Source organism: Leuciscus leuciscus (genome assembly GCF_965113295.1).
Source record: "Leuciscus leuciscus genome assembly, chromosome: 4".
In the NCBI taxonomy this organism is placed as follows: Eukaryota; Metazoa; Chordata; class Actinopteri; order Cypriniformes; family Leuciscidae; genus Leuciscus; species Leuciscus leuciscus.
The window spans coordinates 3,094,072-3,112,580 of record NC_138728.1 but is presented as its reverse complement, the minus strand read 5'-3'; the positions used below and the strand labels follow the sequence as shown (position 1 = coordinate 3,112,580).

The 18,509-nt window shown below is 37.7% G+C and overlaps 1 protein-coding gene across 4 annotated transcripts in view; it reads left to right on the top strand.

The window, feature by feature from the left end:
• The first annotated feature begins 1,897 nt into the window (after positions 1 to 1,897).
• Positions 1,898 to 18,509, top strand: part of LOC309496668 (protein bicaudal D homolog 1) — a 37,861-nt gene continuing 21,249 nt past the window's right edge. For all 4 annotated transcript variants that reach the window (XM_082166759.1, XM_082166757.1, XM_082166758.1 and 1 more), the window contains exons 1-3: positions 1,898 to 2,411; positions 15,856 to 16,068; positions 18,123 to 18,275. In XM_082166759.1, the coding sequence (XP_082022885.1) occupies positions 2,187 to 2,411; positions 15,856 to 16,068; positions 18,123 to 18,275 (591 nt within the window). In that variant the 5' untranslated portion in view covers positions 1,898 to 2,186. The remainder of the gene's footprint in view (positions 2,412 to 15,855; positions 16,069 to 18,122; positions 18,276 to 18,509) is intronic.

Sequence of the window (18,509 nt, the reverse complement as noted above, 5' to 3'; positions counted from 1 at the left end):
TAAACCGCAGGTCTAATGTGGCTATACATCTCATACATACATTCCTTTTAAATCGATTGTCAAATTGTTCAATTAAAGTTTTATTGTTTCCATGACAGAGTTCAAGATGAATCTTTTCATCATCGATTCTCCCTGGTTTTTGCAGTGCATTGTGGGATTTTTCAGAGAGCGAAGAAGGTTTTGTTAATGTTTTATGGTACAGAAAATATAGGCACAAAAATAGTGCAGGAACTAGAGATTCATGTCCTTTGTGTTGTAGTGCGTTCACGACTTTCTCTCTCGAGGCATTGCACCATCACACACTCGTTTATTTTTTACTGCTGTAGCCTTACCTTGACATCTTTACTCTTCCAAATGTTCAACTTTTCACCTTCGTGTTTATCTATGTTTACAGCCTCTCAGCAATGACGTGACATCCAGACTATCTCGGTCTTATCAGCACACCTCTGACTACGGCAGAAAACCCGGTATTTAATTGGTCAATAGAGGATTAATCAATATTTCCTGACTGATAACCCGATGTTGGATCGGGTATTTCTGTGGAGAAAACGTTACCATGGTGAACAGTGATTAATAATACTACCAGTACCAGCACATTTGTGAATGCAGGGTTTTATTAATGTACTGCAAGATTATCAATGTTTAGGAGACGTCTGCCCTCTTGTGACATTTTTTGAGACTTTACTCTTCAGATAAATCAAAAACAAATAATCCTACGGCAAACGCTGAGTTTATGAATATTAATGAGGTAATGTGACGTTTCCCACTATACGCCTACCTGGTTGGTTGAAAGGCAGATAAATATTCAAATAAGGGCGCTGGCGATCTCAACGGACGTTTTTCACAGACTGTGAAGACGCGTTTTTTATATATATTATAGTTTCTATATGTTATCATTATTTATTACATGGTTGGTTGAATTCCAATGTAGAAGTATAACACACCGTTGCCATGAAAAACAGAGCGTTGCTATGGATGCAGGATTCTAACCGTAAAGACGGAACGGACTATTTTCTTTAGCGGAAGCAATACAATCGTTTTAAAATCAATAAATTCCTTATTAAATCAATATTTTGTGTCAAATTAGTAATTTATTTGGTGGGTAGCCTAGCCATGTAATAAGCGGGATAATGTAGAGCGAGGCGGTTGTTATATGGAATACAACCCCTTCAGGCTGATTCAAGCTCCGCTGTCGGGGTTGTATTCGCTATAACAACCGCCTCGCTCTACATTATCCCTTATTTTTTTAAATGCGTATATTTATAACACACTTTGTATTTTATTACATTTGCATCAAACTAGAAAAACATAGGTAACGCTGCTTGGTGTTTCTTCTCTCTTCTGACTGCCGCTGTCAATCTCTCTCTCTATTTTTTTCCTCTTTTTTTAAAGTTGTGGAGTTTTTCTTCTCCTATTAGAGCAAATGGGAACACAAATAATATATTTAATGTAGTCTCTCATTCACCGCTATGAAACTTTACCCAACTATGATAAATTCCGCTTCTGAGAAACCTGGAAATGTGGAAAGGGCGGCAGGAGTTTATGAATATGCAAATTTGTTGGAATAATAAAAAACCTCGGTTTATTAAAAGAAGAATGAAAAGACCCCTCCTTATATATATATATATATATATATAATTTTCTTTTATTATTGTTATTTATTTATTTAACTTATACGTGCCTTGCTTAATACTTGTTTACTTGTATATATAAATGCCATTAGATGTACATTTTGAATTTTTTTTCTTGGTTTTCAAATTTTCTTTTCTTTTTTTCCTTTTTTAAAGCTTATGAATATGCATGACGTCACGGGACTGGGCGCTCCCGGAAGCTTGCATCGGGAGTCGGGAAGGGCTGCAGCAAGATGGGCTGACGTCACAGCGGGAGGAGAGCCGAAGTGAGTTGAGCCACTTCTCTCTCCATCCTAGTGATGATGGCGTCCCAACACCCATGATCAAGCAGAAAAAGAGGAGGAAGAAAGAAAGGAAGAAAGAAAGCGAGGCCCCCCCTTTTTTTATGATCGCGATGTTTGATTTTCACTCGAAATGATTTAGGGTTACATTAATATTTTTGGTTGATAATATGTCCGTATCATTGACTTTGTATTGGAGGTTCGGGTAAGGTCCATCCATCCATCCGTTCATCTATCCATCCACCCAGCGCAGTGGAGGGCACGGGCCGGGCCGATGGCTGCCGGGGGAGGCGGGGGGGGATGCGGGGAGTCGGTGGATCATTACCGGGCGGAGGTGGAGCGTCTGACGCGCGAGCTTGCGGAGGCGAACCGGGAGAAGGTCCGGGCGGCGGAGTGCGGGCTCGCGGTGCTGGAGGAGAACCAGACCCTCAAACAGCAGTATGCGGATCTGGAGACCGAGCAGGAGTCCCTCAGACTGGAGCTGGAGCATCTGCAGGAGGTACACACGCCTCTCTCTCCTCTTATTCTGCACTTATTCACTGGGGCGCCGCTTTAAACAACAGGCCGGTGAGGTTTTATGTGTTTTAGACCAGAACGGAACACATTATATAGAGTAGCCTACAAATGAGAACAACAAAGTAGAATAGAATATTGCCAAAACTCTGGTGATAGAACATTGCCAAGAAATGTTATGTTATAGAATAGAATAGAATAGAATGGAATGGAATATTTCCAAAATTTTGTAAGAACAGGGATAACATATATGTGTTATAGACCAGAACAGAATTATATTGATTGATTGATTTTTTGATTGATTATGTTTATTTCATTCATGGATATTTTCCAACAAAACTTACTTCATCATCCTCATATTTATGATTTATAAAACCATGATGAAAAGGAGGCTGGGTGAAGAATATCTTATACAATTGAGAACAACAAAGTAGAATAGAATATTGCCAAAACTCATGTCATGATATGGAATAGAACATTGCCAAGAAATGGTATGTTATGGAATAGAATAGAATAGAATAGAATAGAATAGAATAGAATAGAATAGAATAGAATAGAATAGAACAGAACAGAACAGAATAGAATAGAATATTTAACAAAAATCAGTGATAACATACAAGATGTGTGTTGAACAGAAAATGATAGAAAGTAGAATATACAGTATGTATTTATGTATGTATATATATTGCCAGTCACCATTTTTTCCCATGTCTACTATTTTAACTACATGAAAATAACCACTAGCAGTAATGAATAAATGAACAAAGCAAACAAACAAAAGCAAAGCAAGTATGTCCTGTATGTGTATACACATACATACACACACACACACACACACACACACATACACATATATACAAACTTTTATGTTAGATTAATCGCGATTAATCAGTTTGACAGCACTAATAAATATATAATGATGTTCTGCATAAGCTCAAGACAATTTCTTTGCAATATTTAGTTCCAATGATCTACTAATTCTCATCAGCTATCATAAAATATTCACGTAAGCAAGATATTTAGTTTTACAGCAGATGTAAACATGAGTGTCCCGGGACGTTTCAGAGTCGCACACTAAATTACGTTCTCGACTGATGCATAAGGACATTCATTTTCATCCCATATTGCTTCCTCGTCTATATTCTCACAGCCAGTTTCTCAGTATAGCGTATACTCCTGCTGACTGCAGTGGACTCACTGCGCTGAAGGTTAGCCCAGGCTGACGACTGCCAGCAAACACACACGGATAATAAGATTGAGGAGCATGTGTGCTTCAGGAGTCCTCCATATGCACTTGAGTACAAAGACTGTCATTGAGATCCCCTCAAAAAACCTGAAGACAACAGAAAATCATGAAACAAAACTCTAGAGTGATGGGTTTATGATTATTTTTTGAAGTTTTGTTAGTTGTGTGTGTGTGTTGGAGGTGTTATAGATGACTGAATTGGCCCTTTCAGTTCTCCATTAAACCTTAATGAACTGTATTGATTGTTGTTTAACAGATCAGAGGTCTGCGCTGGAATAATTGGTCACACAAATTTGGCATTTAGTGATATTCTTCCGTGTCATCTATATGATAATGTGCCAGAGTTGTGCGGACTGGGAGAAAGGCCATCGATAAACCCTCTCCTGTGGCCTCAGGATAGTAAAGTGTCTATCAAATACTAGGTATTCGCACATATTACTCTGTTGGCGTACTGTATTTCACATACTATATAGTAGGGAAGCATTTTCAGACACAGCGTATATATATTTTCAAATTCTTTTCAGTATTGAAAGAAATATAGAAGTAGAAGTAAATTGTAAGTAAGCATTTAAATGTACTATCAGCATTTCTCTCCCTTTATCCACCATCTTGGATGGATTGTTGCTTTATCTGCAAGTAAACACACACACACACACACACACACACACACACACACTCACACACACACACACACACACATATACATATATATATATATATATAGCAGCTCATGTTTCGATTTTATATTGTCATTATTCCTGATATAATTTCTTGTAATATGCATTTTATTGGTAATTATCTGTCTTTCCCGGGCGTATGAAATAGTAATGGTAATCTGAGGCATGCCAGATGATGATGGCATCTGCTGATATATTATTCATAAATGTCTATTTCTGACATTCACGACTCCCCATCGCCCTGCTCAGATTGGCTGCTACTATAACGTGAAACTGGGAAACAGCAAAAAATATAATTATAAACAAAAATTATTTGTGATAAACGATGAGATAAATATATATAATAACAATCACATTAAAAAGTAAAAAGTTAGTTAACACTTTATTTGGTAACACTTTATTTTACAGTGTCGTTGTTACATATGTTACACATAAATTATGCATAATTACATGCAATTAACCCTAAACCAAACCCTCATCCTACTCTAACCCTATAGTAAGTACATGTAGTTAATTATTATTACTCAGTACTTACATGTATAATTACACTGTAATACTGACACCTTAAAATAAAGTGTAACCCTTTATTTTAAGGTGACACAGTTACACGTTACTACACGTACTTACTATAGTAATAACAGTAAATTAGGCATAATTACAAGTAACTAACCCTAAACCAAACTCTATAATAAGTACATGTAGTTCATTAATATTACTCAGTACTTATTTGAGTAAGTACAATGTAATTACATCACCTTAAAATTATTGGTTACACTCTATTTTAAGGTGTCATTGTTACAGTGTAATTATATATTTAAGTACTGAGTAATATTAAGCAACTACATGTACTTACTATAGGGTTAGGGTAGGATTAGGTTGAGGATTAGTTGCATGTAATTATGCATAATTTACTGTTACTACGGTAAGTACATGTAACATATGTAACAAAGACACTGTAAAATAAAGTGTTACCAAATTATTATTTTAATTTTAATTTCATTATTTTAAGGTGTTACTGTTACAGTGTAATTATATATTTAAGTACTGAGTAACATTAATTAACTACATGTACTTACTATAGGGTTTGGTTTAGGGTTAGTTGCATGTTATTACTACGGTAAGTACATGTAACATATGTAACAAGGACACTGTCAAATAAAGTGTAACCAAAAGTTATATACAGTTTGGCTTTTTGTTTTGCAAAAGCTTGTTTCCCGAAGTCTTTGTTAGTGTTTCCTTGGCAAACCCACAAACCCGTGAGCCGAGAAGCGTCCCGGAGTCTAATGAGACCGTCCCAAGAATTCCCATTACAATCAGCCATTCATTACAATCAGCCATTCATTACAATCACGGCTATTATAAGTATTTCAAACGCTGTTTTATAGTTGTTTACTTGAATTCCTCTGCCTTTATCAATCATCCAGAGCGAATCTCCCACAGTCTTTCTTAATAAACAAGCAAAATTGACCGTTTATTGGCTGTTTCCCATAACCTGCATTTGCAATATTGGCAGAATGTGTATCAGTTTCTGTTGTGGCTTGTAATCTGCCAAATTAAAGCGCAGCAGTTGTTCCTTAAATATCACAAATACAAGCAAAACCGACTCAGATGTCACTTACTCTTATGTTCGACAGTCTGGTGTCGTCTCCATCTCAGATATAAAGCCATTCTTCAGGATGACTCGTGAGAGTGTTTTCCCCCCCCCCGACTGAGAGTGTAAGTCTTGCGAAGGCTTTGAGGATTGAGTCTGTCTCAGAGCGATAACACTTTGGGATATTTGAGGCTGTATTTTATTCCCCGGGGGAAAACCGGCAGTGTTTGCACTTCTACAGTACATTTCCATGAGAAATATATTAAGAATGAGTTTGATTATTTAATACGTTTGATTGCTGTAATGGCTTATATTATCAAGGTAACTGTAAAATGGTTTCTTATTTGCTCATAGGTCATAGATCTGCATTTGCTGAGTGCTGATTGGTGGTAATTATGCTTTAAAGGGGTGGTTGATTATGATTTCACTTTTCTAACTTTAGTTAGTGTGTAATGTTGCTGTTTGAGCATAAACAACATCTGCAAAGTTACGATGCTCAAAGTTTAAAGCAAACAGAGATATTTTATTTGAAAGAAATTGCTTTTTAAGGACTACAACAAACGGCTGGTAGAGACTACACCACATTCCTCCCGGGTTAGTGACATCACTAACCCTAAAATTTACATAAACCCCGCCCCCGGAACACGATTTATAGATTATCAAGACAGAATATGCTAATCAGTGACTAGAAGATAACTACACATAAGCTACATAAATTCATCAACTAACCATTCAGAAATGTCCTGTTGATTCTACATGTTGTCACTTCTTCTCGAGTCTCTCCATCAATAGGCATTAATAATAATTCATTAAAGATTTGCGCAAAACATTTGCGATTTTATTGCAAAATGACGGCGTTTCCATTAAGTAAGGGTTAATGCCCGATGAGGTGTCCATAGTCAGGTATTAATGGACGACGGCGAGGCGTGAACCTCCGCCGAAGTCCATTAATACCTGACAATGGACACCTCGAAGGGCATTAACCCGCTTATACCATGGTCACTTGCCAAATAACACATTTTTAAAACATTAGTTTATATTTTTATTTAGTTTTACAATAGAAATCTAAAGTTTTTACAAACAATAACTTGGTTTCCCTGGTTACGCCTGACGGTTTATTTAGCAACTGGAGATATTTATAGTCCGCTCAGCTCGTAGAACCCTTCAGTTGACTGCCTGTTGCTATGGTTACTCACAGCTGATGTAGCCAGCGCATTTATTTATTAATTTCGAACGGTAAACAGTCAGTTTCACCAGAACTCCTTTACTAGGTGTCCTCTATCACTTTTTAATGGACACCCTGCAGCCAATCAGAATCAAGTATTCACCCAGACCATGGTATAACCGATGTTATGCGACTAAAACGTCATTTTTTCCTCTCGCGAGAAGTCATTCCAAAAATCATGGCGACGGACGTTGGTAAGTTTATATATATCACAGCCACGTACCGCACTAGACATAATTATTATTAATGGAAGGAAACGTAGGAAGTGTGTTTTCCAAGCATTAATGGTAAGGAAAGACCCTTATACTGTGAGCGGCACATATGAGGTGTTTCTGGGTGTTTCTCACTCATTTCTGCTTCGAGGTCTTGATTGTGGCATTTCTTTGAGGTTTAGAATCCAGTATTTCTGTCATTCTTTTGTCTTATATGAATTTAATAAAGAACTCAGTCTCGTATTCTGTCCAGTCACACCGCATCATCTACGTCAGGTGACCTGTAAATGCGCAAAAACTGTTTCCATTGGAGTTTTGCGAAATATTCCTTTTTCGAATTGCCTGAAAAACCTCCTCATGCAAGCGTAAAAACTTTTTTGCGATAAATGGGAGTTTTTGCGAAATTGACGTGTTTCCATTGGGCGTATTTTCAATTCGCAATTTCAATTTGCGCAATTTTAAGGGTAATGGAAACACGGCTATTGTCTGACTCCGGTTTGAACATAAAAGGCTAAACGTTTTTGAAATTTTCAGTGCATGTCTGTGTGAGGTTAAAGGACATGAGCTCTTGAAGCTCCGCCCCAAGTGCCGGGAGCAGCAGCTCATTTGCATTTAAAGGGACAGACACAAAAACTATTAAACAATTTTAACATGCTATATAAAAATATCTGTGCTGTATTTTGAGCTAAAACTTCACATACACACTCTGGGGACATCAGAGACTTATTTTACATCTTGTGAAAAGGGCATTATACCACCCCTTTAAGAACATTCATTTTTTTGGATCAGAAAATCCTCGTTTCTGACTGGGTTTAGTGTTTCCAGCGATGCATGTGTGGTAATGTACATCAGCGCTGGAGTAAAGATGAAAAATGCAGAAGTGCATTAGTTGGCGCAGCTCATTCGCTGCATCGTCGCTTTAACAAGTATGTGTGTGCATGTTTTCCTCAAATATGATTTCAGATTTCAGTATATGAATAATAACCTGCCAAACCACCTTGTGTGGGAGTGGGACGTCATATGATTGATATGAAGTGGGTTTGAAAATGATATAGTGTTAAAAATGAAGATGAAAATGACTTTGTGTTCTTTACAACAAAGACTTCTGCTTTATCTTTTGAAATGATCTAGTAGTGATGGATCTCTTTGGAGTTCATGCCGAGTTCCTGAAGTGCTCGGGCCGGAGCTTGGAGACATGTCTGCTCCGAGTTATGAATTATGGATCGGACAGATTCTGGCACTTAGAGGGAAAACACGTGAACGTCAAGCTGGATAATACGCTGAGAGAAACATTCGCTGCATAATTCACATGATAACACTTCCTGGTTGAATGTCACATGTCCATATTTAACCTCAAAATCATAACTTGCATAACTTGCATAAAGAAAATTAAGCCTATTTTAGGAATTGTGACTATTTTCATGACGATTTATCACATTTATACTCTCCAAATGCATCCAGGCATTTTACATTTACCTTTTTTTTGTTGTTGTTGTAAATTCTCAATTCTCAAACGTGTCAATACTGTAATGCAATATACATTAAAAAATATATACTTAAATAATGTATAATAATGTTTATGTTAATGTATATATTTTAAATATTTGTTAAATATGCTTACGCTTCTTAAAAATGTATTTTATTAATGTTGCTTTATAAAAAAGTAACATTTTCTTTCATCAAAATCTAATTAATTTAGTTAATTTTTTATTAATATATATATTTATCAAGACAAACTTGCAAGATAGGGCAAAGCTGTCAGTATGCAGATGAGACTAGGAAAAGGATTAACGATTATTATTTTGCATTATGCAACAAAAAACACCATGTCAGACACGGAGGCGTCACTTTCACCAGCTCTTTCTCTCACAAACACTGTGCAACATACACACACATATCTCACATCGTTCCGGTTTCAGGAGCATCTGATCTGATTCCTGTCCAGAAATAAACCGACTTCGAGGTGTTTCTGAGCTCTGCTGCAGAGCGGGTCACATATAAAGGTTCACTGCGGCCCGCGGGCCTTCATATCGATCCGTGTGTCTGTGTGGACCTGCTCTCCAGAACATTATAAGGCTCAGCTTACCGTCTCTCACATGAGCCGCTGTAAAACCGACTGTTGGATACTGTAGATAGAGAGATAGATGGATGGATGGATGGATGGATGGATGGATAGATAGATAGATAGATAGATAGATAGATAGATAGATAGATAGATAGATAGATAGATAGATAGATAGATAGATAGATAGATAGATAGATAGATAGATACTGCGCTGTGGTAGTGAGATCTGTGTGAGGGGTGTGTCTGTCTGAACAGAAGGAGAGAGAGAGAGAGAGACAAAGAGAGAGGGAGGGCTGGTGTGAGAGTCAGCTTTGTCTTTGTGTGAAAGAGAATCTCCTGGGTGATTTCCACAGTCCATGTGTGTATTTTGTGTGTGTGAGTGTGTAGGAGTGCGTGTCTGTGCGCATGAGTGTGTTTGTGTGTGTGCGCCTGTCTGTGTGTGTGTGTGTGTGTGTGTGTGTGTGTGTGTGTGTGTGTGTGTGTGAGGTACTTATGCAGTGAGCAGGATAGATCTGTAGAAGTTCACTTCTCTTGACACAATCCATTCTTTTGGAATGTCCAGAAACGTCATCATCACACAAAGATTGTGTGTGGGGGTATCGTGATGTCATCATGATGATGTCATCATGCTTGTGATAACAAATATGATTTAAATTATATTTAAATATGAGTAATATATATAAATTCTACACATGTATATAATACATCCAAGTGTATTTATATGAATATTATAAATAAGTATGATTCATCATACTTAACACTAATGATAAATTACTGTAGTGATATTATATATATATAAGTAAATGACTTTATTATCATATCATACATGTGTTTTCTAAGTATAAATGCTGGCTGTTTGCATCCAATACTGCCTATAAATAAGTGTGTACTGCGCAGTGTTATCTTAGTATTGTGTATATAGCATTTGTTAATATTTTGATTTAACTTATTTGTGTTTGAATAAGTTGAAAAGTTTTAATAATTTTGTTTTATTAATGTATTATTATTATTTCAGTTTTATTTCAATTTGAGTAATATTTATATTTTATTTCGATGAACATTAAATATTCACTTTCAGTTGTCTTTATAACGAACATTTGAACATTGAGTAAAGCTTATTAAAGAAACCCAGTCAGAAGAGCTCAGCTTGTGATCATCACGATTCCGATGCTTCAGTATGATTATGAAATATTATTGCACATAGAAATATTATCCACAAACTGTTGTTTGCAAATAGAAAAATGCTTGTTGTTGCAAATAGTTGGCTCTGGGGTACATTAAAAAACAATGTATATCTCTATCCCTGCTTACATTTAACAGACCGATCTTGCCAGTGCTGACTCATTCTTACACGGCATGAATGATGTCATTATCATCCAATAACAGCAGAAGGAGAGCAACCATCACCATCCCCTTAAAATATCCTTACATCAGAATACATAAAGAATAATCGGTTTTTCTCAGTTTTTCTCAGGATCATGTTTCATTGGTCATGTTCTGATCTATATCTGTGTTTCCATCCAAAGCTGTGAATTTAACTTACAATTTCAAATAAAAAATTTGTGTAGAAGTATTTTAGTTATTAAACATTAACATTAATAAAAAAATATATATATTGTTAGGTCATGTTAGCTAATACATTAACTTTTTAAAGTGTTACAGATTAGTAATAACACTATATTATTTTTATTATTGCATTGTGTTCATTCTAGTTTCCTAATTAACTAGCCTAACTTTTACCCTCCTCCATGTCCTGGACTCATCGTTACACTAAATTTTCCAAAAATACATGATTATCATGTCTATAAGGCGAGACACTACAGGTGAATAGGGTAAAATGTTTAACTAGCAGGTATAACCATGAAACTTTCCCAGTTGATTACCTACATTAAGATGAGAAACAAAGTTATTACAAGTTTTCTGTAATTTAATGTTTAAATATGCAAATTAGGCAATATCTAATTAAATATGCGCTAATTTGCATATATAAAAATATCGAAATCTGTGTATTGGATAAAGCCAGGTTAAAAGTTAGTTTTTCATTGTGTTCACATATTAGATGGGGAAAAAATTACTGAGTGCTTTATGGATATCTACTGTTGTTATCCTGTAAATCAGAATATACTGTCAATAGCCTTAAAAAAATGATTTTCGCCATGTTTTTTGGAATAAAATGTTATATAAATCAGGCTAGGAATAATATATTTACAAATCCCTCTGTAAATGTCTTCATAATATAACTAGGTACAAGACTGGGAGGTTTGGTGTGTATAGCTGCTACTGAAGTGGAGATTTCAGACTTGGAGAATGAGAGAAAAGTCATTTTGAGAAAACGGGCTTTAAAGATTTATCATCAGCCAATGAGATTGCACATTCAGCCCTTTTACTTTCACGATTGGTTGCTGATAAAAAGGAAATGACCATATTTGGATCCGACAGCATTGTACAGGAGAGAGAGAGCTTTCCAGCGGTGTGTGTGATGACAGGGAGCAGACAGAGATCGCGGAGCAGCGTGTTCATTAAGAACGCCAACTTTTGTTGAGTTTATGAGAAATCTACTGACGCAAACAGACAAAGTGTAGTAAAATAAAGACCTAAATGTGTATTTCTGACTTTTTTTCCCCACAAGTCTGAAAGAAGACATGTTATTGAAGACAAATATCCAAAAATCTCAAAATTGACCAGTAAAAAATTATTGTTTTCATTTAGTTTTCATTGTTTTCATTCATTTGGGAAAATCTGGTTCTTAAGTATAATAACTAGAATTGGAGGTTTGTTCAAATGGTTTGAGCATTAGTAATAGTGATGCTTGACTTAACAAACTACTTCAAGAGTTCAAGCGCAAGAATTCTGATCTCACTCTTCTGAGTTTTCCCAGCACAGCAGGACTGACTGACCATGAGAGAGAGTTTGATTGAATTTCCAGCTTAATGGAAAAGCCCAGTGGCGTCTGTTTTTCAGGGGTCCATCGGTCTCCATCCATGCAGGAGGAACACAGTTCCCTCCGAGCGCACAAGACTCATTCGGCTCTCTCTCCATTACAGTGAGCGACTTAAAAAACGGATAAAAAAATGTAATTATGATTATGATTTCACTTTTTTAACTTTAGTTAGTGTGTAATGTTGCTGTTTGAGCGTAAACAACATCTGCAAAGTTACAACACTCAAAGTTCAAAGCAAAGGGAGATATTTGCTTTTAAAGAAATCGTTTTTTAAGGACTACAACAAACGGCTGGTAGAGACTACACCACATTCCTCCCGGGTTAGTGACATCACCAACTCTAAAATTGACATAAACCCCGCCCCCCAGAACACAATTGATAGATTATCAAGACAGAATATGCTAATCAATGACTAGAAGATAACTACACACATAAGCTACATAAATTCATCAACTAAACATTCAGAAATGTCCTGTTGCTTCTACATGTTGTCACTTCTTCTCGAGTCTCTCCATCTTTGTCCGACTTCGGTTTGAACATAAAAGGCAAAAAGTTTTTGAAATTTTCAGTGCATGTCTGTGTGAGGTAAAAGAACACAAGCTCTTGAAGCTCCGCCCCCTGTGCTGGGAGCAGCAGCTCATTTGCATTTAAAGGGACCCTCAAAAAGTGACAATTTTAACATGCTATATAAAAATATCTGTGGGGTATTTTGAGCTAAAACTTCACACACACACTCTGGGGACATCAGAGACTTATTTTACATCGTGTGAAAAGGGCATTATACCACCCCTTTAAGAACATTAAATTTGATCATTCTTCAAACGTCATGGGAACGTTACTTTTGAATGTTCTTTGAACATTCCAAAACAAGTAGAAATGTTTAGAAAATGTTAGACGAACATCTAACTTAAAACATTTTCTCCACGTTAACGTGCTAACTGCTAACGTTTTGAGAACAGACCAAGTAACTCTGAAAGAACGTTTATTAACATTACTAGAAAAACGTTTGTTCATAACTTAAAGTTCTGAGAATGTTCCCTCACTGTTAGCTGGGGAAATTCAGCAAATTCTACGGTCATTCTGCCTCCTATCATGCATGTAATTAACCGTTTGTTATCGATGCTGTCCCATAATGCACTGCTCCATAAGTCTGTTATTTATTCTCTCATCCCTCATACCTGGAGCGTTGAGCTCCTATACACCTCCCAATTGATTTTTCACACTTGAGTTTCTGCTTCTCTTGGCTGAGCACTGCATTGATTTTCTCTGTCTTATGCGAGATCACCATTGTCATCTATTCCACTCACGCTTTCCAGATTATAGCCAATATTGGCTGAACTTCACCTCACATTACGAGGTCACAGATTCTGTCTCTCCTGCAGTTCACAGCCTCTCTTTTATAGAAATTTTTGTCGTAGATGCCTGTTTTTGCAGGTATTAAACCCAGGGTTATTGTCGTTAATTTTAACTAGTACTATTCAAATGTTTTTGTTAATTGAAATTAAGCTGAAATAAAATAAATATTAATGTTAAATGGAAAAACTTAGGCTAAATGAAAATTAGAAATGTATCAAAAATAAGTTTAATAAAAATACTAATTTGAAATAAATTATAACCAAGACTGAAATAAAAATGATTAAACCTAAATAGGCTACTAATATTTAAAAAAAATAAGAATAAAAATTAAATGACTAAATTTAAAATTAGAAATAAAATTGCTAAGTTAACTTAAAAATGTTTTACTATAATAGTAATACTGAAATAGCATTGATTAAAACCCTGACATATCCATTTGCCTGTGTTGTAACTGCTGTATTTTTACTTTCAGATCTACTGAAAGTAAGATCTACTTTTTAAGTAAGGAAACTTTGAATTTGGACCTTGTCTATCTAAAGTATATGCTATAAGTAGAAGTATTTGGTTTCCAACACACACAGAGTAGACCAATCATAACAGACTGGGTCATCTGACCAATCAGAGCAGAGTAGACCAATCACAACAGACTGGGTCATCTGACCAATCAGAGCAGAGTAGACTGATCACAACAGACTGGGTCATCTGACCAATCAGAGCAGAGTAGACCAATCACAACAGACTGGGCCATCTGACCAATCAGAGCAGAGTCGACCAATCACAACTGACTGGGCCATCTGACCAATCAGAGCAGAGTAGACCAATCACAACAGACTGGGCCATCTGACCAATCAGAGCAGAGTAGACCAATCACAACAGACTGGGCAAGCCGACCAATCAGACCAGAGTAGACCAATCACAACAGACTGGGCCATCTGACCAATCAGAGCAGAGTAGACCAATCACAACAGACTGGGCCATCTGACCAATCAGAGCAGAGTAGACCAATCACAACAGACTGGGCCAGCCGACCAATCAGAGCAGAGTAGACCAATCACAACAGACTGGGCCATCTGACCAATCAGAGCAGAGTAGACCAATCACAACAGACTCAGCCATCTGACCAATCAGACCAGAATCGACCAATCACAACAGACTGGGACATCTGACCAATCAGACCAGAATCGACCAATCACAACAGACTGGGACATCTGACCAATCAGACCAGAATCGACCAATCACAATAGACTGGGCCATCTGACCAATCAGAGCAGAGTAGACCAATCACAACAGACTGGATCATCGGACCAATCAGAGGAGAGTCAACCAATCACAACAGACTGGGCCATCTGACCAATCAGAGCAGAATCGACCAATCACAACAGACTGGGTCATCTGACCAATCAGAGCAGAATAGACCAATCACAACTGACTGAGACATCTGACCAATGAGAGCAAAGTAAACCAATCACAACAGACTGGGTCATCTGACCAATCACAACAGACTGGGCCATCTGACCAATCAGAGCAGAGTAGACCAATCACAACAGACTGGGTCATCTGACCAGTGAGAACAAAGTAAACCAATCACAACAGACTGAGCCATCTGACCAATCAGACCAGAATCGACCAATCACAACAGACTGGGCCATTTGACCAATCAGAGCAGAGTAGACCAATCACAACATACTGGGTCATCTGACCAATCAGAGTAGAGTCGACCAATCACAACAGACTGGGTCATCTGACCAATCAGAGCAGAATTCACCAATCACAACAGACTGGGTCATCTGACCAATCAGAGCAGAATAGACCAATCACAACAGACTGAGCCATCTGACCAATGAGAGCAAAGTAAACCAATCACAACAGACTGGGCCATCTGACCAATCAGAGCAGAGAAGGCTCTCTGAAAGGCGGGGTTTAGAGGCCGAATCCTTTATCAAGCCGTTTCAGAAACTGTGAGAAAAGAGGTGATGCTACAATGTATATTATGAGAAATGAAAAAAAAAAATTGCACAGTAAACCCTATTGTTGGAGACTCCAAAACAAAATTAGGAGCCTTTAAACTAGCATAGTAGGGGCACTTAAGTTTATCATGTCTTCTCTCTCATCCTCAGGCCTTCAGCCAGGCGTACACCACTCAAAGGAAGGTGGCTGAAGATGGGGAGACCAACGAGGAGACGTTGCTGCAGGAGTCGGCCACTAAGGAGGCGTATTACATGGGGCGCCTGCTGGAGCAGCAAGCCGAGCTGAAGAGCAGCAGATCACAGGCGTCCTGCACACAGGCCGAGAACGACAGACTCGGCTCCATCCTACAGGAACTCAGAGAGGTCGGAAACTTGCTCAGACTTGAGTGTGAAGGGGTTTAATCAGTTATGGGTTTGACATTGCAGAAGTTTCCCTGTGAATGTGTGCTTACGTTTTTGACAGGTGTGCCTTTATTAAAGGGCTAGTTCACCCAAAAATGAAAATTACCCCATGATTTTGACATTGTACTTTCAGACGAATACAATCAGAGGTATATTAAAGGGGTGGTAAAACACGATTTCACTTTTCTAACTTTAGTTAGTGTGTAATGTTGCTGTTTGAGCATAAACAACATCTGCAAAGTTACAACTTTCAAAGTTTAAAGCAAAGGGAGATATTTGCTTTTAAAGAAATCAATTTCTAAGAACTACAAAAAACGGCCAGTAGGGACTACACGACATTCCTGCGGGCTTGCTGACATCACTAAGCCCAATATATACATAAACCCCTCCTCCGATGAAGGATTCGCACAAAGGCTAGTCCTGAAAGATGGAGCAGTTCCAACTTTAAAAACAGAAACTGTTTACGGGCCACAACCTGTAAGTATGATTTATTTTTCGTCGTTGTGTTTTCCTGTAATAGTTCGTATTGTTAATTGTACGTTGTAGCAAGGAAGTAAACGAAGGACAACGCTGTTTGGCTCCACAAACCAGTTTGTTAAATGCTAACGTTAATTCATACTTATCCGACAAACATATCACCAGCGCAGCGAACTTGGAATGTTCGTGGTTGTTGTCGTTTATGTGATCAGTGTAAATTATTCTTTGATTATAGCTTATGTATTGTTTATCTACATGCTTGTTTATCTACAGGCATGCTAAACATGGTTTTGTGTTTGATTTGGCTACTGTTGTATAGCCAATGTTTAGTGTTCGTATTGGATTAATAGTTCAGGCGACAGATATTTAGCTACAATCGTTCTAAATATACAAAAGAAACAGTGTCATATAGCGATCTGCAGTCTTAAAAAACATACCTTTCTGAAACGTCCTTTAACAGTCGTTCTTGAACAGTTTCTGCTCGATCCTCTCCACTAACATTCTCTGGGTCTGATTCGGGCTCAAACTGGCAATATTGACGCCGTTGTTTACTGAAGCACAAACTACCGGTAAAGATAAGGGGGCGTGACGTTTCCGAACAACGTGCACTTGGCGGTTAGCAAATCACAACACACTGGGCCAGCTAACCAATCTGAGCCCATTGCGTATTTTGAAGGGGGGGGGGCTTCATAGAACGCGGAAATCATCCGACCGTTTTTACAAGGAGGGACAGAGCAGTGTAGAATAATGGTTAAATATGTGAAAAATAATGCACATTTTTTAAAACGAAGCATGAACACATGTTACAGTGCACCCCACAAACACAATCAAGCCTTCGAAAAAAGGCGTTTTACCACCCCTTTAACAAATGTCCTGGCTCTTCCAAGCTTTATAAAGGCAGTGATCGGCCATTGCTCCACACTGCTCTGGGGGGTTAATAAAGGCCTTCTGAAGTGAAGCGATGCGTTCGTGTGAGAAAAATATCCATATTTAAAACTTTATCGACTAAAATAACTAGCTTCCGGCAGACGGCCAGACGCATCAATTCACAGCAAAAGAGTAACACTTGACCTGACGCACAACGTAATGACGAACCCTGTTTGTTTGAGGCGACAAAGCTTATGCTACTCCTACATCTACATCGTCATGTGTTACTCTTTTGGCGTAAGTCGACTTTGCATAGGCCGTCTGCCGTCTGATAGTTATTTTAGTTGATAAAGTTATAAATATGGATATTTTTCTTACACCAACGCATCGCTTCACTTCAGAAGGCCTTTATTATCCCCCCAGAGCAGTGTGGAGCACTTTCATCATGGATAGATGCACTTTTATGGATTTCAAAAAATATACGGCCATTCACTGCCATTATAAAGCTTGGACATTTTTTAATATAACTGATTGTATTCGTCTGAAAGAAGAAAGTCATATACACCGAGGATGGCTTGAGGGCGAGTAAATCATGGGGTCATTTTAATTTTTGGGTGAACTAGCCCTTTAAATGGTCTCTCTTTCTCTGTTTCCGTCTCTTCGTCTCTCAGAGTTATGAGATGTTAGATCTGCAGAGAAGCCGGATGAGAGAGGAGATCAGAGAGTATAAATTCAGAGAGGCCAGATTACTGCAAGACTACACCGAACTAGAGGAAGAGAACATCTCGCTGCAGAAACTGGTATCCACGCTTAAGCAGAACCAGGTAAACACACACACACACACACACACACACACACACACAAAATTACTCCCTTCACACTGACACGGTTCTGGTACCCAATCTAGAGCCACTGGACGCATTTCAACTGAAGAACAGTCGGTTCAGGGGCTCTTATGTTCTCAGAATGAAAACGTAATAATGTAAGACGATAATGTCGTGACCAAACACAACGATACAAAACTAATTGATACAAAACTAGATGCTTTCATTATATGC